At 43.1% G+C, this 20,635-nt stretch overlaps 1 protein-coding gene across 2 annotated transcripts in view; it reads right to left on the bottom strand.

The window, feature by feature from the left end:
• Nhsl2 (NHS like 2) overlaps positions 1-16,817 on the bottom strand; it is a 272,876-nt gene extending 256,059 nt beyond the window's left edge. For both annotated transcript variants that reach the window (XM_077793880.1, XM_077793881.1), the window contains exon 1: positions 16,538-16,817. In XM_077793880.1, coding sequence (XP_077650006.1) covers positions 16,538-16,817 — 280 coding nt within the window. The remainder of the gene's footprint in view (positions 1-16,537) is intronic.
• Between the last annotated feature and the right edge of the window lie 3,818 nt (positions 16,818-20,635).

The raw sequence follows: 20,635 nt of genomic DNA, 5'->3' as shown, positions 1-20,635 counted from the left end.
TTGAGGTACTGGGAATTGAACATAGGGCCTCCTACATGCTAGGCAAGTAGTCTACCACTGAGCTACACCCCCAAGCCCTTTAATTAATTAATTAATTAATTAATTAATGGATAGAGTCTCACTAGTTGTCCAGGCTGGCCTTGAACTTGCAATCTTCCTGCCTAAGCCTCCTGAGTCACTGGGATTACAAGCATGCACTACTACAACTGGCTCAAAGGTTTTTTAATTTAAAAAGGGGTGTGTGTGTGTGTGTGTGTGTGTAGAAATAATAAATATAAAAACAAAATGAGAAGGGCTGTTGTGGCTCAGTGATAGAGCACTGGCCTAGCACATGAGAAGCCCTGGGTTTGATCCTCAGCACCACATAAAAATAAATAAAATAAAGGTATTGTGTCCAACTACAACTAAAAAAATAAATAAAATATAAAAAAACAAAATAAGTAAAAATTAAAAATAAATATAAAAAAATTTAAAGGTGGAATCTCTCCTCAAGTGCAAAAGTAACAAAAGTAAAATGGGGCACATCTGTTACTTTCTGATATTTGGAGTTTATCTGGGTGGCCAAATAGTACTGCAAAAACATGCTATTCCCTCTCTCTATTAGTCATTCAGCAACTATGCATTAAGAACTAACTGCATAACCAGAGCACTGGGAGGACACAGACATGGAAAATAATAAAGCCCTTGGGGCGTCTGGTGGGAGCTCTTAAAACAAAATGCTGTAGCCTGGACATCTCTATCAATGTAGCAGTGGCATATCCTGTTGCAGGCAAAATACTTAGGAGTCAGTAAACCACTTCTTGGGTATTGTGAGGTTCATAGTGTTGGTAATGGCAAAATTACAAAGCAGTAAAGGTAAGCATTAATTAGCATAGCAGATTTATTGGGTAATAAGCAATTTTTTTTTTTTAATACGGAACTCCTTCTCCTCCTAGGCCATTTAGTCATTCAACAAACATTCACATCATACCTATTTCCAAACTACAAGCTCAAGAAAGAGAGATGAGTTAGCCACCATTCTTACCCTAAAGGATGATAATACATAACATTCAGGAGGTGACTGTTTTATTCACAAAGCCTTTTTCCTTACAGGATTTCATCTGATTCTCTGGACAGAGAACCGAGGCTCAGCACTGAAAATGATCCCTATTAACAAGTACCAGAACTGGGCTTACACTTGGGGAAAATAAGCAAAAATTAAGCCAGGCTCATAACAAAGGCTTCTTCCTACACCCAAAGGCCTGAACCTAGTCCACAATCATCTGATGTAACTATGGTTTCCCTTGGGCTCAGCTGAATTTATTGGAAACTCCCCTAGACCCTCAGCTGAATTTATCAGGATGGAAAGGTCTTAGCAATTATGTTCTATTTCCATATCCACACAACCTTTAAGAAAGGCTTTAAATCTCTTAGAGAGTTCTAACTTCTAGCTTCCAGTTCATCTTAGGGTAAGGAAAGGCCAGAGTGTTTTTTCCAAGTTCCAGAGAAGAAGGTCATGTTACTTTCAAGTGGTGGTAAAGGGATGGAAATCAAAATGAATTCAAAAGGGGTCAATACATAATGACAGCCTCTGTCTAAGTATCTCCCCACAGGCTGAGCCACCTGGAGGAAACAAGGGTTGCAAAAGTGAACAAAGTCCAGCAGGAACATAATGGAGAAAATCAGAGAGGTCTTTAAAGAGCTGGGAATGGTGGGTTCTTGTGGCACAAGTCTGTCATCCCAGCAGTTTAGGAAGCTGAGGCAGGAGGGTTGCAAGTTTGAGGGCAGCCTGTGCAACTCAGTGAGCCCTGTCTCAAAATAAAATGAAAAAAAAATTGAGGGCTGGAGCTGTAGCTCAGTGGTAGAGTGCCTGCCTTTCATGTGTGAGGTACTGGGTTCAATCCTCAGCACCACATAAAAATAAATAAAGATATTATGGCCATCTACAATTAAAAATTTTTAAAAAAGAACTGAGCAAGTATCCAAGTGGTGGAGTGTTTGCCTAGCATGTGCAAGGCCCTAGGTTCAATCCCTAGCAACAAAAAAATAAAAGGAAGAAAGAAAAGGCAGAATGTCTAAGTGGAACTGTGGAAGGATGAATAGGCGTTTTCAGGAAAACAGGAGGAAAAGACTATTGAAGGCTTCCTTGCCTCTATGCCTCATGCTTTTCACAGAAGACTTAGCAAGTTTTTCTCCTTCCATACTGTCTCCCCAACGAAATGTAAGACTCAGGAGTCAACAGTAAGTCTTAGGAATTCAGTATCACCAATATCTGGCCCAGGGCCTGGCACAGGCTTACTACAACGATCAGGGTAAGGAATTAGCTTTTTGGAGCTAGTTCCAAATCAGCAGATTAGAGATAAACTGCTTGCTTTATTAAAAAAAAACTGGAAAATTAAAGGGGAAAATATCTCAGCTATGCCCAAAGTCACCGTTTTAAAGGACATTTCAGTAGAACACAGCAAAGTTCTTCAACAATAGTGAAGTATGGAGCAATGGAGATGTTTTCCCAGTTAAAACCCAGAAACAATGCACCACCACAATAAACAAGTAGCACTAGTTTTTCATCATAGAAAGTAGACATTTAGCCTGGAGCCACTGTCAGGGTCAGAAGCCTGCTGCCCCAGCAAATGGAGGGTAGATGGTTCATCACCATAGGGAGAAGTCCTGCAAGGGGTCACAGCAGGGTGGAGCTGGCAGCAGACATGGAAAGTTAAATAAGGTAAGACTAGCAAGGGATGTCATATATATTCCTTGAGAACTGGTTCTCTCTCTGAGAAATTTCAGTATGGCACATAGTGGCACCTGGTATTATAGGACTGCTTGTACTATTATGCAAGTTGTATTTCTACAAGGGAACCCCGCAAAGGGTCTTAAGTTGGGGCCACAATTTAGTTGAACCCAAAGCCCTGTCTGACTGCCCACAGAAAAATGAGCACCTTTATTTATTATGCCCAGAGAGGGTGACTTTTAAAATTTGTTCCACTAAGAGGATACTCCAGTTTTTAATAATTCAGACAAGAAGAGGTGACTTTTACAAATTGTTAGGCCCAACAAACAGATGATGCTTTTGTCTAAAGGTTCCACCAAAAATGATGGCTTTTCCTAATTGGTTCATTCAGAAGAGGTACATTTTTTGTCATTTCTCTACTTTGAGGGGGGGGCACCTATTTGCGACATATGCTAGCAGCTCCTACTGGCATCTAACAGGAATTCAATAAATGTTTTCTGGGGTAGAGAGGTTCCTCACCTTCACCATCTCTTCCCCCTCCTTCCCCACCCCAGTCCCCACATGTCAGGTAGTCTGGAAGCTACAGGCACAAAATACAATACCTCCCTGCAAGCCAATAACATTTGTTTTCCTAAATCTACCGTTTTCATTAACTTGGTGTTATGGGGGGGAAAAAAAAGAGTTCACTGAGCTCTTTCACAACGGGGAGTGAACTTATGTAACCCATTATTCCAAGAGGTAATACAGGCCGGAAGTTGGAATACAGCAAGATTTTCTTATCCAGAATCCTCAAAAAAAATGAGTTCTCTTAATAGCTAAGTTTCCTGGGAGTTGGACAGATTCCCACTTTTCTGTACTGATTTTTTTTCTTTTATTTCCACCATTTTCAGAAGAACTCTTCCTGAAAACATACTTCTCAGTCTTCTTAGATTCCTTTTCTTTAAATTTTTTTTTTTTTTGCTGGAAGAATTTTTAAATTTTTAACTGATAAAAGCACACAAATTGTATATATTAACATAGTACCATGCAATGTTTTGATACATGTTTACACTGTGTAATGTTTATTCAATTTATGTTTTGAGATGGGGTCACACTAGATTCTGCAGACTAGTCTAGAACTCCTGAGCTCAAGCAATTCTCCTGACTTAGCCTTCTAAGTTGCTGTGACTACAGGCCCTTGCCACCATACTCAGATACATTGAATAATGTTTACATCAGATTAAAAGTATCTGTCTTATCAAATGTTCATCATTTCCTTATGGTGAAAGCATTCAGAAAATTCCTCTAATGCCTGTGTATCATTCTCAGGGTCCAGTATTAGTTGGGAGGCAAACCATAGAGGTTACCTTTAGCACCTTTCCTCTCTGATCACAGCAGGGAAGGGGCTTGCCAAAAGTGTCTCCTAGAGTTCTCCCCTTTCTCCTGTTCCCTTTGTACCAGTATTTCTCAGGGGGCTGCTCACAGAGTCACCTAAGTGGTTGTCTCAGGACCCCAAAATAGCCACAGGGGAGATTCTGCAAAAGAAGTCCAAACACCTGGCCACTGACCCCAGAGGTGCCTTTGTACCAGATCTTTTCTTCTCTCTGAGTGGCTGTTGGAGGAGAGCCACATTCTGAAAGTATTTGAGGGAAAAAGATACATACTCTTTCTTCTAAATTGCATTTATTGAAGTATATATGGGTGTACGAATACTCGGTACATTTATATGGTGAATTTTGCCATTCTACATTATTATTAATAAAAGAATTTGTGTGCATAAAATGGAGTACCACATCAGAGATCACGAGAAAGCATGGAATTCAATCTATACATTGATTCAGAGGCAACCATTTCAACTTCTATTTGTAATTTCTGACATAACCTAATTCAGAACACTAAATATTACTAAGTGGCAGTTTTCCCCCTCTTGCCTGCACTTCCAACAAATGTGCATAGTGGAATCCTCATATTCTATCTCAAAGAAAAGTAAGTTGAGTTTGACCAGATGTAGGAATCCAACCTAGTGTCATCATATGTGATATTAAGTGGCTATGACATAAGAAAACAAAAATGGTGTCCTCATTTAAAATGTTAGTGGGTTTTGATGACATGTTATAGGCACAAAATGTAAAATAAAAGATGTTTATTTAACCTTAACATTTATTTATTCTTTTTATTAATGAAATAAAGTGGCTCCATTTTTTCCTGCTTTTGTTCTCTTATAAAAATTCAGAAGTACAAACTTTGTAGCATTACTGCTTGCAATTAATTCATACATGAGACCACCTATTTGTCCCTTATTTTAATCTAAGCCTACATTATAGTCCATGCTCATTATCCACAAATATATTTGTAAAAGATTATGTGGCCAGGGGCTGGGAGTGCAGTTCAGTGGTAGAGCACTTACTTAGCAAGTTCCAGGCCCCAGGTTGCATCCTCAGCATCACACACAAAAAAAGGTATGTGCTCAAGTAGGTTGGGAAACTCTACCCTGGTCTCATCCTATTTTAACCATCAGTAACATAGCAAGGGTTTTTCACTCCAGCTGCAAGTAGGATCTTCAAAAATACTTATTCCTGGGCCCCATGCCCCCAGAAATTCTGGTTTTATTGATATGGGGTGGAGCCACAGCATTCGTAGCTTTTTAAAGCTCCCTGGGAGATTTTTTTATTGTTTTTTGTTTTGTTTTGAGATTTGGTGTTGTAGCCAGAGTCTGTATAAGATTCTGTGGTTATAATTTAAAAATGGAAAATGCAATCAGACGATGTAAAGGATTTTACTAGATGATTGAAATGTCTGGTGGTCTGGGCATCTTATAAACACTGCTAAGGTGTTCCCATGACCTTGAGGCTGCTCAACTATGAGCTCAGGGTTTATTTACTCCATATCCACACTTGTAAGAGTCAGGCCTATTAGACCATCAGGCAAACTATTTGATATTTCATTGAAACACCATTAGGCCCCATAAGTTTTGTGAGAAAAATATGTTTCTTTAACCCATAATCTAGGTTGGTTCTGTAAAACTGGTAAACCCAGCCAGGAGCCATGTATACATCCCCAGGGGAAGAGAACAGAGCCAGCAAGACACTTGGACAAGAGCTGTGCCCAAAGACAGGGGATGCTGCCTGACTGATGGGTCTGCATCTGTCCTCTGCTCCTCCATGAAAGCCCCTTATTGGCACCCCAGCCTGGTGGGGTCTGTGGTCAGCCAACACCACATATACTCTCTGACAAATATCCCAAGGCTGCCAGGACTCTCAGTGGTGTCTCAGCTTCAGCTCCAAAGAATGTTTTCCCCCTTGGTTGGTGAGGCAGTGAACAGATGTCAGTGGGGGAGAATGAAGGGAGGAGTCAAAGGAAAGGAAAATCCTCGGGTTGGGAGAGATGAGCCGACAGCCTCAAAAGCAAGATGCAGCTCCTCCGTGGGCACACAAGCATTCTTTACATATTCCAGAGAAGGGAAGAATGGCTGAAATTTGGAGCTGTCTAGGAAACATTCTTATTATAAATAAGCCTTTGACAGTACAACCATCCAGGGGTTTCAAAAGGATTGGTGGAATTTCATCTTATTTGTTTGTATCTCATGATGGTGTGCATAATCATGATGTATGCACCAGGCATTTTATATACATTATATTGGATCCTCACAACCACTCTCTGAACTGGGTAATGTGAACTCCATTTTACAGATGAGGAACTGTGGCTCAGACATATCAGTCAGTTATGATGTGCTGAACTGAGACTTAAACTCATAGCTGCTAATTCCAAATCCCAAGATCCTTCCTTTAACGTGTCATCCATTATATTTGTCTTATTTATTCAAAGGAACATACCATCATTTTGGAAATTTTGAAAAATGCAGAGTCGTATACAGAAAAAAATAAATAATACCCTGTGTTAGTTGGCTTTCTGTCATTGTGACAAAATACCTGAAATAATTATTTTGGTTCACAGTTTCAGAGGTTTCAGTCCACGGCCACTTGCTTTGGGCCTGTGGTGGCACAGTACATTATGGGAACAGGAGAATGTGACAGAGAAGGCCTGTTCACTTCATGTCAGCCAAGAATCAAAAAGAGATAGGAAGGGGTCCTACTATCACCCTCAAGGGCATGTCCTCAATGACCAGAAGACCTCCCACTATGCCCCATCTTAAAGGTTCCACCACCTCCAAGTAGTACCACAAGAAGGGGACCAAGCCTTCAACACATGGGCCTTTGGGCAACATTCAAGACTCAAACTATAGCACATTCATCCCTATAATCCTATCACTCTGAGAACCATTATTAACATTTTAGCATATACCTCTCCATTTTTTGGTGTACATGTATATGACATGTACACATATTTTACTTTGGATAATATACATGCAACTTTTTTAGGTACTGTGGGCTGAACACAGGGGGTGCTTTACCACTGAGCTACATCCCCATTCCTTTTTTATTTTTTCTTTAAGACAGGGTCTTGCAAAGTTGCTGAGGATCTATCTAAATTGCTGAGGATGGCCTCAAATTTGTGATCTTCCTGCCTCAGCCTCCAAAGTCACTGGGATTACAGGTGTGTACCACTACACCAATCTTTTTTTTTTTAAAGATAGACTTTATTAAGAGAGAGAGAGAGAGAGAGAGAGAGAGAGAGAGAGAGAGTTTTTCAATATTTATTTTTTAGTTCTCAGCAGACACAACATCTTTATTTTATTTTTATGTGGTGCTGAGGATCCTCGAACCCAGCACCCCTCGCATGCCAGGCGAGTGTGCTACTGCTTGAGCCACATCCCCAGCCCCCACTACACCAATCTTAAACGTGCAATTTAACAGCATGCTTTTTCACTTACCATTATGTTGTACATTTCCACGTCTCCTTGTGTATTTGTTACAGCATGATTTTTCATAGCTGTGTATTATTCTACCACATACTTAGAAAAATTTATATAAGTGTTTCTCTATTATTTAATGCTTAGGCTATTTTCATTTTTCCAGTTAATATACATAACCAAAAGATGCAATGAGGACCCTTAAATATTTTTCCCCACAATATCTGATTTTTATTTATTTTTTTTATTTCTTGGTATTGGGGATTGAATCCAGGGGTGTTTTACCACTGAGCTACATCTCTATCCCTTTTTATTTTTTGAGACAGGATCCCACTAAGTTCCATAGGGCCTCGCTAATTTGCTGAGGCTGGCCTCAAACTTGTGATCTTCCTGCCTTAACCTCCTGAGTCATTGGAATTACAGGCATGTACCACCATACCTGGTCTGATTATGTTTTTAACATAAGATCCTGGAAATAGAATTGCTGATTCAAAGGGGACACACAGTAAATAACAACAACAAGGCCTGTCTTGCTAACAACAATGGGATGCCACCTCTTGCCAAGGTAGAGAGCCTGTGAGGATGTTCATGTAAGGAGACCTCAGTCACCTCAGGACCTCCTAGTGGAAGAGAATAATCTAAGTGTGGTATCTTCCAAATACTGGGGATCTGACTATAAGTTGTCAAGCAGCTAATTACACTGTTCTCAGAAGCAAACAATTCCAAAAAAAGTAAAAACAGCTGATATATTTTTAAAACTTATTTCCTCTTTAGGCCCATTTTCCAAAGAGAAAAAAAACATTTCTTCTAGGCTGGGGATGTAGCTCAGTGGTAATGTGTTTGTCTAGCATGGATGAGGGCCTAAGTTCAATTCCCAGCACTGAAAAAGAAATAGAACATTTTTTCCTAATTTTTCCTTAGATGAATTACAGACCAATCTGAAGAACCTATGATCTTTAGAAAGATTAATAATAATAAAAGATACTGTCAAACCTAAAATGCCCCCACTCACAGAAAAGCAGGGGCATGATAATATATTTAGCTTTGCAGTACAACTGGATATGCACAGCGGTGGACACACAGGCAGGTAGACTCTTGCTTTGTGTCTCTCTCTCATAGTGGCTGTGGCTTGGAGTCTCTTCTGCTCTAGCCTTCTTGAGTGGGAGGGGCAGGGGCGGGAGTGTGTGGGGGGGGGGGGTCAGGACCTGACTCTGCAAAGCAGGGAAGGGCTGAGGTTACCAAGGTCTCATCTGTTCCACAATAATGAAATTGAATGTAGATCAAGAAAATCAACAGTTAATTTTACAACTTCATTTTAATTATGCATTTTTTTTACCTCCCCAATACTCTCCAGTCTCCAACTCTTCAGCCAACAAACAGGATGTGAGGGGCTCCTCACCCCACCTCCACCCTGGGGGCCTGTTCTGAGTCATGAGGTGCCTTGTGCCCTCTGCTCCTGAATCCCTCACAGTAGTTCCTCCCCCACACCAGCTCTCTCATATATCCAGGTCCTTGCACAGGCAACTTCCTGTGCCAGGAATTCCCTCCCCCACCTTCTTCAACGGGTGGGCTCCAGATCTTCCTTCGAACTCAGACTTTACATTCTATTGGAAGCTTCTTCCAGCTCCTTGCTGAATCAGGTGTGCCTCCCCTGCCTTCCCTGGAACCCCTAGGCTTATCTCCACAGCAGGACAATTAATTGCTCTTCCCACTGGTCAGTGGGCCTGCATTCTAGTTTATCTCCATATTTCCACAAACCTGCACAGGGCCAGCCGAGGGTCAGGGGCTCCATAAATGTGCACTGGCAAACAGGTACATTATTTATGAAGTGCCTTTCAGATGCCAAGCATGGTTTTAGGAGCTGATAACATGGCAGTAAAAACAAGTAAAGACCCCTATCCTCAAGGAGCATATATTTAATTGAGGATATTACATTTTAGAAAGAGACAGGAGGGAGGGAAGAAAGGAATATAGGACAGAAATGGGGAAGGAGAAAGAGCTGCCTGATTGTTCAAACCTCCCCAGTTTAAAGGGCTGATACTTAGTTTTCTCAGGCATGACCAGACCCACTGTTTTTAAAATATTTTTTAGTTGTAGATGGACACACTACATTTATTTATTTTTTATGTAGTGCTGAGGATCAAACCCTCTGCCTCACAAGTGCTAGGTAAACGCTTTACCACTGAGCTACAACCCCAGCCCCCAGACCTTCTATCAAACACAGCCCTTGTGACAAGCTACTTATATACTTATTTAACATACCTCCTGTCCGTGGTATTGTTAATGTAGTTTTGATATTGTCATCCTATGCACTCTATTATTTACAGCAAAAAAAGATGGAACTGAGGGACATTATCTTAAGTGAAATAAGTCAGGCACAGGAAAACGAATACCACATGTTCTTGCTCATATGTGGAAGCTAAAAAAAATTATCTGAATGTAGAGTAGTGATTACTGGAGATTAAGAACGATGTGGAGAGAGGTATATTGGGACGTTGGACAATGGGTACCAAAATAAAGTTAAAAGCCAGGCATGGTGGCCCATGCCTATAATCCCAGCAGCTCAGGAGGCTGAGGCAGGAGGATCCTGGGTTCACAGGCAGCCTCAGCAAAATCAAGGCACTAAGCAACTCAGTGAGACCCTGTCTCTAAATAAAATACAAAATAGGGCTGAGGATGTGTCTCAGTGGTTAAGTCTTCCTGGGTTCAATCCCCAGTACCAAAAAATAAAATAAAATAAAGTTAGGTAGGAATAAGTTCTAATGCTTTTTAGCATAGGGGCTTATTACAGTTCACAATAACCACACACGCGCGCGCGTGCAAAGGTTTCAGACGAGATCGGGCGCGTTCAGGGTGGTATGGCCGTAGACGCGTGCAAAGGTTTCAAACACAAAGTAATAACAGATCAAAATTGATTTGTATATAATGTATACATGTATTGAAATATCACACTGTACCCCATAAATATGTACAATTATTATGTGTTAATATTTTTTTAATGTTTAAGGACATTTAAAACATTTTTAATGTTTAATATTAGCTACCCTTTTCTGATCACTATACATTGTATATATGTACTGAATTATCATACTTTTCCCCATAAATCTGTGCAATTAAAATAATAAATGATAAAAATAAATTTTAAAAATAATATGTCTATGAGGGCTTATCTGAGTAAAATCATGGAACTCTACAGAGCAGGGAAGAGATGATAGCTTAAACCAGGAAGACCAGACTAGTGGTTCCCAACTGAGGGTAGAAAATTCTAGAGAGCTATGGTGTTATCACAAGAAGTTTGTGACTTTGCAGATCCACCAAGCATTGTCCATTGTCCATCCATTGAATAAGCACTTCTCTCTTTGTGTGTGTGTGTGTGTGTGTGCGTGTGTGTGTGTGTGTTACTGAGGATTGAACCCAGGGTCTTGTACATGCCAGGAAAGCACTATACCAACTGAGCTGTATCAGCAGCCTAGCACTATTTTACATATATATGAAGATAAAGTTCTCAGGTTTAAAATACAAAACCATGTAAATCATTGCTGAATTCATAGTAGCATTCTATTGTTGTTTGGTTTGATGTTTGGCTTTTTTACTTCATAAGGGATTTTTAAAGCCCTAAATCCATCCTGGAACCCCAACCCAGACTGAATGGAAGAATCCACTAGGGTGTGAACCGGGGTCCTAGTTGTGATTATCTGCTATCCCCAACCTGAAAAACAAGGCCCAATGCCCAGGCACTGCATGCTGATGTGGTGAAAAATGAGATAGCATCCAACACTGTTTACTGGGAACTCTCCAAGTAAGAGACTGGGTCATATTTACCTATGGGTCTCTAGAAGCCAATATAAGGGCAAAGAAGGGCACATGCAAAAATATGCCTACTCTTCAAGGCTAGAAAATAATGATCTGAGGAAAAGGTGATTTGAGGCCTCTGAAGGGGTACAGAGAAGCAAAGCCAACCAGCCTGTTAATCTACTTAAGCATTGAAGGATAAGAAATCCATACCTTAAAAACACATATGCTAAATGCATTTCTGGTAATAATTTAACTTTCTTATTCCCCTTGGTTTTTAATAAAAAAGTGTCTTTTGAAATGCCAACTAGGCTCTACTATAATAACAGAAAATAGTCAGGATGCTTTGGGGGGGGTGGGGTAGTGTCCATAGTTGGTTTGAAAGCTTCAAGGGAAAAGAGCAGGTATAAAGATGGCAGAAGGATTGGAAATGAAACACCCCAAAGAAAAGGTGACCTTAAGAGGACAGTGTCAGGGTCACTGGGCAGATACTTTTTTCCCTCTGAGTATCATTTTTCCAGGGCAATTTTTCACTCAAACCTTAAAGGAGACTATCTTTTGTTTTAATAAGAGCCTGTAGCCTCATGTTTATTCTCTGTAAGATGCAAGGTTGATCTTCCCTCCTCTTCAGCTCTAGTTTGCCCCCAAAGTGGCAACTTATAGAAACCATACCGGGCCTGTTCTTTAAAGCATCCCTCAATAACTAAAGGTAGCAGAAATCATCATGGTCCTGGACAAGTTCCAGTTGAAGAAAATGCCAGAGCAGCAACTCTCAATGAACAACTGACTTTGAACTTAAGTGCCGCTGTGGAGGGCAGAGCACTGGCCTGGAATATCAGAAGGCCTGGCTTCTAGATAGAGGCTTCCTGTCACTGTCCTGCTATGTGACTTGACCAGTGCCATATTCCCAAATAGGTAAATTGAATACATGCTTAGGCCATTAACAACAGGAGTAGAAAAGAGAGGGGGAGGAGGATAGAAAGGATCTATTAAAAAGCTATTTTAATTTCAACATACAAGTGAGCTTGGAGTTATTTCAAAAAATAATATTTTATTTGAAGGCTTCTAGTCCTCTCATTTGGAATTATACATGGGAAGGCTAAAATCTTTTCAGCACTTACAGCTACTAAAGGTCTTGATCCAGCTGGGTGACTTTGGACAGGTCCCTTCACCTTTCTGGTCCTGGGGTATCAGATGCCATGATGCTCATAATGGTTAATGACCAAAATTTTGGCATCACATAGTATAAACAGACTCCACCCAAGCCAGAGAGGTACAGATAGAGACAGATGATGCAAATGCACTACTCTTCTCCTGAAACATAATCAACTTCATCAAGGTTAAAGTTGAGCCCAAGAACCATAACTTGAATCTTCTCCTATTAGCATTCCAAAATCCTTGACACTTTTATCAAGTTAGCTGTTCACGTTTCTTAAAAAGGAGAGGATTAAATTTCTTGTTTCTAAAGTAGAAGAAATTCTAGTGGACATTTTGGTGTCCAAATTTCCAGGGAAGATGTTTTCAACACATGGAAATGCCATGAAGCAGACCAGGAATTTCACGGTATTTAAAAAGAAAGTGGAAAGTGAAGAAAGAAGAAAAGAAAAAAAATAAAATAAACGGGTTTGTTTCTCCTCTCCGTTCTATCAACCCCCTGTCCCAAGGGCCTCTGGGGCTGACAGGTATGACATAAACAAAGTGAGCCTTGGCTATGTCTGTCTCAAGTCTCTAAAGATCCCCTCTGCACAGTCTGACTCAAAAGAGCATCTCCCCTCCTCCTCATCAAGGATGGTCAGATTCAGAAAATATACACCTCTTCTAATGGCAAACTGGTTGCAGTCAGGAGGTGCAGTTTTCATCTTCATATAGATTTACAACAGTCTCGCCTTGCACTAAAACTATCATTTTAAACATAAATAAACCAGCTGTCTTTTCTGATTTGAAGCCAGAGTTGCCACAAAGTTGGAAAATCAAGAGGCAGGAATTTTACATAAAGATGAAGAGGGAGTTTCCACCATGGACCCTGCTGGTGATATTCAAGCCAAAATAACTGCAAGAAGCAACCGAGCATCTTTCCTGCAGCAAGTTCATGAGTCAGTGTAAAATCATAGCTCTCCAGTGTTATTAAACATACCTGGAGTTATCTAGTGCTTCAGTGACTTCCTGGATCTCCGAGGAGATATTATACCCTTAGGCCTATGATCTGATTGCTTTTGTAATTATCATCTGAGCGCCTACAAACATTAAATAGATCTCAGAGGGAGGAGTTGGAAAGCTTGGATTGACTCAACATATGGTGGCAGGCATGGAATTATTTCCCACTGGCTTTGACCATACCATTCTTGAGACGAAGAGCACAGAGTACTGGCCACAGATGCAATAAAATGGGTCACATCTAAAACCAGATGTGGGGAAAAACTCAGTTTATAGGCAAGGCCATGCCTAGGGTGTGGCCATGGCTACAGATCCACAACCAGAGGGGTCTGGTGCAGACCTGAATATGCCCTCTCCCTTTCCTCCCCCATCCCCCACCCCATACAAGTTACAAGAGCTTCTAGGGCAGTCTCAAAAGGGTTCGGGTTACTGAAGAACAACTTTCAGTGTGTGCGTGTGTGGGGGGTTGCCAGGCAACCAGGCCAGCCCAGTCCCACCCCTGTAACCTTGAAGATGGTGGGGGTGTGACCTCTGATAGTATAGAGAGCACTTGGATTCCTTTAGCATCCACTTTCTCCTCCTCTATCTCTCTCTTGCTTTCCCTGTTCTCCCCTGCTGCTTTCCAGGGCCCCAGCCCAGCCTGCAGGCTGTGGGCCAGTGTGATTTGCCACTATTCAGCCCATAAGTGGCAGCCAAGTTGTCCCTGCAGGGAGGCTACAAGCTGCTGGGCTGTCAGCTGTCATTCACTCTGGCCATGTTATTTCCAAACCTTCCTCTCTCCCTCCCTTCTTCCCAGGTTTCTCTTGCCCTCATGGTCAAAAGAAATAGCTAGAGAAAAACATGAGGGGAAATCCTGCCAAATGGGTGATATATAGGGTAAAATGCTGACTAGAAGTGCTGGTCCCCAGCAAAATAGTCAGTAAGGGAGTGGGAGTGCTAGAAGGAAAAGGTACTTGGAAGAAACAAGGGCAAGATTTGACAATTTCTGGGTTTTGTTGATTTGTTTATGGTTAAAATCCAATATACAGCCCACTCTGACACCTTGTTGAAACTTATGCCCAAGCAACAAGCGGGTGCCAGATGGTAAACTGATTATGCTCCCCAAATCTTTTTGCATTTGGCACTTATGCTCAGACCATTACTGAGAAGGTCTAATTTAAGTGCTATGCAATCACAGCTCCTGAAGAGAAAAGTGTGCACGGGAACCTCAAGGGGAGTCTAGGGTAGGGCATCAGACCAGAAAATGGAAAACTCAGACCTTTCTGCCAACTTACAGAAGGTATCTATGTTCCATTTATGCAGCTGTCCCTGGGGTGCCTCTGAGCCAATTGACATGTACATTCTCAAAGGAAAATGGCCCCACTAAAGATGAAAGATGGCCACTCTCCCAGCTCTTGCAAACTTCCAAGAAGCCAAACCAATGGCAATTTATCATAAGAATTATTCTCTCCCTTTAGGCAAAGATATCCATAGCATACAGTCATCTCTGTCTAACCCAGCAGATCACTGCAAATGGTTAGGTCTTCAGGTGACTTGGTGAATCCATGCCTTCACTCCTATGGAAAGGACTAGTTGATTCAGTAGACAGAAAGGTACAGTTGGAAAAGTAGAGCCTCCTCCCTGTCCTTAACTTACCCTGCTGAATTTAGTAAGTGGATCTCTGCAGGGATTTTGGAAACTACTCCCTAAACTGTCACAAATTTTTCCTAGACTAATCCTGGTAATCAGTGGGACCCCAGCAAAAACCCAACCCAACCAAAACAACAATAACAAAACCCCAATGACCTTCTTACCCTCTTTGTTAACTGAGAACTACCCAGATCTAGGGCCCCTTTTCCTGGTCCCCTGCCTTGCAAAGGCTTCTGGTTCCATGTCTACATTCCATCTGGCAGTCATCTGTGTCTTCCACCTTCCTTTTTTTCACAGAACTCAATTCCTTTTTTCTCTACTAGTGACCTCTGCCATGCACCTCAGAGGTCAGAGACCTTTATGAAGAGGGGTGCCAGAGCCTCTTGATTCCAGTCCCTTCTTTAAGGAGCCGGGTCTGCAATGGAGAAAGGCTGACCCAGGCCATCTTTTTCCAAGACATCAAAAGACTTACACTCTTAAGTGCAAACTTCTGCCTCCACCTGAAACTTTCTAGTCAGACTGCTCTTTCTGTAGACACCATGTGGCCCTGGTACCTGGCAGGTCAAGCTGTGGTCAGCATTTCCAGCAAATTCAGTCCACTTGCTTTCAGCAATAGTCCCTCACATCTAAAGGGGTACTGCATTCCTACAGAAAGGATCCCCCATTCAAAGTACTGGGATCCAAAGTAGTAAAAGACACACTCAGCAAGAGTGCCCCTGGGACCTGGTGTTTCTCAGGCAAGACTGATTCCCAAAGTGAATGCACTTCAGGAAATTGATGACAGTTTCTTTACATGGTTCTCTCCAGCAAATCTGTGCAGCTGGACTTTAGTGGTAGGGGGTCAGCGAAGTCCAGGGCAGTCTCCCCTCCCCCTACCGGCCACTCCCTGGCTCAGCGGCCCAGAAAGTGCTGGGAGAAGCAGGCAGGAGGGCTCTCAGACGTTTCCCCTGAGTGAAAGTCGCGTTCACGTTCCTGCGCGAAGTTGCACAGGTTTAAAGGCAATAGGCACAGCTGCCTGGCTTCTGCCGCCGTGAAGGTGGCAGGCGGCTTCGGCGCGCTTTCCGAAGTGTCCAAGCTCCTACAGCCAAGCAAAGACGCCGGCGCGGCCATTCCGTCCCGACGCCACGATGATAGGGACGCCTGGGTCCTGAGGGCGGCGCCGAAGCCATCCCGAACCCTGCGCCCCCCCAACTCTCTGGCCTCAAACCCAGGGCCAGAATCCCCTGTGAGGACACAGGGACACTCAGGACGGCGCGACCATGTCCAGGAGCTGGAAGTTCCAGCGATAGAGCAGCGGGGGAGGGTGGGGACTGAGGAAACGGTATCCCCTCATCCTAAAGGGAAGGAAAGGAGAAGAGAAGGACGGAGAGAAGCGGGGAGGGGTGGGCACAGAACTAAATGTCTGCTGGCGCCCCCAGAGGCGGGGTAGTCGCGGGGTCGCTAGTCGCCAGGGCGTAGTTTACCTAGCTCTTCTTCGTCTTCCTGCGGGCCAAGCAGGCGACAGGGAAGGCGGCGGCGGAGGCGCACGGTGCGCATGCATAGGCTGTCGGTGCGGCGTCCCAGGGCCAGCAGGTGCCCCTCGATGTCTTCGAGCAGAGCCAGTGAGTGGCCACATAGGTCGGCTAGTTGCCGGAGCAGACTGAGCGCGGCCAGGTGGCTCACGTCGCGGAGCTCAGACAGCGGCTGCGGAGGGTTGCGCGGGCACAGACGCTGGGGCACAACCGTGCGCCTGTAGAACGGCATCCCGGTCGTGGATGCGGGGGACCAGCCTGGCGGCGCAACTGGCTCACCCCGAAAGGCGCCCCTGGCCCGAGGGCCCCTGAGAGGCGGCCCCAGCTCCGGGTGTAGCAGGCCCCTAGGCGCGGGCCGGCGAGCGAGCGGGCGCCAAAGACGCCGGGCGGGTGGGCGGGCTGACGGGTTCACCGCCGAGAGCGCCGGCTCCCCCCGGGCTGCACACCCGCTGGAGCCACCAGTCCCTCTGACTCTGTTTCGACGGGCTCCTCCTCCTCCTCCCCGCCTTACTCCTCCTCCTCCTCCCTCTACTACTTCGGGATCCCCCCACCCACCTTTTTTTTTTCTTTTGCGGTCAGAGATTCGCAGATTAACGCTTGATCCGGGAGAGGAGGGAAAGGGAAGTAGGAGTAGAAAGAGCGAGCTGGAGCGTGAAAGAAGGAAGGTCTGCGTGAGTGTGTGTGTGTGTGTGTGTGTGTGTGTGTGTGTGTATGTGTGTGTGTGTGTGTGTGTATGATGTTTCAGTGCAGGATATGTGCCTGCGTCCTACTGTGACGCTCCTGCCCGGGTACTGATGGTTAAAGTTGTTTGCTGCTTTGTCTAATTTTTTTTTAACTCAAACTTTTTCTCTGTAAATACAATTTCAAGTGCACCGATGCCCACACCAGCAAGTAAATAGTGGAGACAGCCCGAATAGTTGGCTTCATTCATCTACCTTTCCTTCCCCAAACATATACTCGGTGCCATGCACCAGCTAGAATAGGCTGAGTATATGCGGCTAGCACCCAGGAGCTTGGAAGTAAGGGGGAAACCAAGTGTTTCACCCGACTGCTTTGGAGGGAAATGTCTCTGGATGTCCCTCAGTGCCCAGACTGCTGAAAAGACATCAAAATGGAAGGAAGAAGGAAGGAAGAGAGGAAGGGAAGGAGGAAGGGAGGAAGGGGGAGGGAGGGAGGGAGGAAGGCAGACCCATTTGTAGAGTAATACATTCAGTTCAAATGGAGAAACGCTATTCCATATTTTATGCAAAAACAGAACATAGAACTGCTTCTCTCTGGTAGGCCCTGCCAACTGGGATGGCTTCCATCCCTGGCCATACTGGACTCCTGGGATGTCTCAGGAGTGGGTACATAAGCTTGGGTGAGCTTTCAGTGTTAACAACCCTGTAATTCATGTCCTGATTTTTCTCCATTTTAGAAGGTAGAAAAGAGAGAGACATTGTTGTCCTCAGAAAACCAGATTGGCTAATTGTGCATGTCCTTGTGCACTTGGGGTTTCCACTCAGAATACTTCAACACACCATGTTAGAATCTGATTCTCTTTTAATCTACTTCTTTGACTTGGGTGTTCTTCCATTTCTTTTTTTCCCTTATTCTCTCCTCATCTTTCATCCTATAATTATTCAGATCCTCATAATCCCTGTAATCTATTAGCAAAATAGTCGGAACAGAATACTTGTGTCTGACTAAAGATCCTGAAAGCAGCCTGTTTCCACTCATTCCTTCAAAGAATAAATTGTCCCCTAAGCAGTTCTAGAAGGCTCTACAACTAGGCACAGTGGCTTGTAACCCCAGGAATTTAGGAAGCTGAGGAAGGGGGATCACAAGTTCATGTCCAGCCTGGGAAACGTAGTAAAACCCCGTCTCAAAATACAGAATAAAAAGGTCTGTAACTCAGTGGCAAAGCACTCCTGGGTTCAATCCCCAGTAATGCCAAAACAAACAAACAAAAAATCCTCTACAATTAGTATATTTCAAAATTGCTAAAAGAGTAGATTTTAAATGTTTACACTATAAAAATTTGTTTTTAAAAAGTGCTGGATGCTGTGGCATACAACCTGTAAACCCAGTTACTTGGGAGGGTGAGGCAGGAAGATGACAAATTTGAAGCTAGTCTGAAAGAAAATGTTTTTTTAAAAGGGGATGTAGTCCAGTTGTAGAGGACCCCTGCGTTCAATCCTCAGTACTGAAAAAAGAGATAAGTATGTAAGGTGATGAATATGTTCACTAGCTTGATTTACTCATTCCATAATGTATACACATATCAAAACATTACTCTGTACTCCATAAATGCATATAATTATTATTTGTCAATTAAAATAAAGAGTATTATAACCCAGTTACCCTGGTTAGTAGTTATTCTTTGTTTAGTAAACTAGAACATGTATACTAGAAGAGTGTTTTTAAAATTTTTTTAAATTATACATGGGCACAATATCTTTATTTTGTTTATTTATTTTTATGTGGTGCTGAGGATCGAACCCAGTGCCTCACATGTGCGAGGCAAGTGCTCTGTCACTTATCCACAACCCCAGCCCGAAGAGTTTTGTTTGTTTTTTTAAAGATTTTTTTCATTGTACTTGGATACACTACCTTTATTTTATTTATTTATTTTTATGTGGTGCTGAAGATCAAATCCAGCACCTTGCACGTGCTAGGTGAGCGCTCTACCACTGAGCCACAACCCCAGCCCAGAAAAGTTAAGTTTTAATTAAAACAAGAATCAATAAATGGGCAAAAGATAACTCCATTTCTGAACTATAAAGTCTGATTGTAAAATGAGAACCTTACGTTCTCGCTTTGGTGAATTTAGTCCTGAGCCAAGAGTGACTGGCAGGAAGTAGAGACTTGGCTGGACACTCCAGAGATACTTTTCCTTGACCTATGAGCTGTTCAAACTGATCTCTGCCCTGCAAAAGAAATGAGGTATGAGCAGATTGAAGGAGACTGTGTGGATAGAGCTTTGTTGCCTGCCTGTGTGTTGTAGGCGTGGTCTGGGCCTGGTGGTGGAATTGCTCTCACTACTCTGATTCCTAAACCTGATGCATCTTTCAAAGCTCCATAATAGGAAGCTCAACTTCAAGCAAATCAGCTTTGGCCCCATGCCCTTCCCCCCAGCCTAGTCTGCTCACTCCAGCCTCTTCGATGAGACAGCTCTGGCTTTCATCAAGGAAACATCAAGGACTTGCAATGGAGCCACCTCAGAGCAGGGCCCCTCCTCCCTTCTCAGGACTACAAAAGGACTGCATATAGGATGGGAGAAGCCCGGGGAATAGAAATATTCACCTTTCTTCTCTGCTCTGGTCTCTAAGGTCTATAACCAAAAAGAAAATTAGAGACCTCCAGTGAGACACTACATTGGGTTTACAAGGTATTTAGAGTCAAAAATGGATAGAGACTCCTGTAGGTGAAGCAGCCCTATAGGGAGCCTAGCTGTGGTCTATGGAAGGACAGTTGGGGTCCTAGTGGTGCCACACTCCAGCCAAGCTCACCAGTCAGGAAGGCATCTAAGGTTAAGGGTCTTCATCACCCTTCAGCACATGATACACTGTACTGGAGGGGAACACAATCATCCTTGTTTAACAGCAATAATATTTGTTTGTAATAATATTGTCTTCATCAGGCAGAAACCATATCTCTCTTGTTCACTGCTATATACCAAGCTCAATGACTGACACACAGTAGGTAATCAGAAGGTATTCACTGAATGAACGAATAAATGAAGTTGGATTGTAGGCAGAGCCAGATATGAGGAGCCATACTTCAAGATTTAAATTGACCAAAGGGGCAATAGAGAGTCACTGTGGCTTCTGGAACAGAACACTGCCTGACAAGAGGAAGGAGATGCTTAAGAACTTTTCATCTGGAGTCAATATGGAGGCCAGGGCTGCTGTGCCCACTTGCACCAACATCCTCAGGGCCAAGTAGCCAGTAAGTGTTCCATGAATTAAAAATTTGCTTTGATTTGCCTCTAAACCTTGGTACTACACATTCAGGAGAAGAAAAGGAAGAAAGGCACAAAGGGGAGAAAGGGAAGGCCTTTAATAATCA

The sequence above is a fragment of the Urocitellus parryii genome, chromosome X (genome assembly GCF_045843805.1).
Source record: "Urocitellus parryii isolate mUroPar1 chromosome X, mUroPar1.hap1, whole genome shotgun sequence".
Taxonomy (NCBI): domain Eukaryota; kingdom Metazoa; phylum Chordata; class Mammalia; order Rodentia; family Sciuridae; genus Urocitellus; species Urocitellus parryii.
The sequence above is the reverse complement of the archived record's forward strand: the minus strand, read 5'-3'. Positions and strand labels throughout refer to the sequence as shown.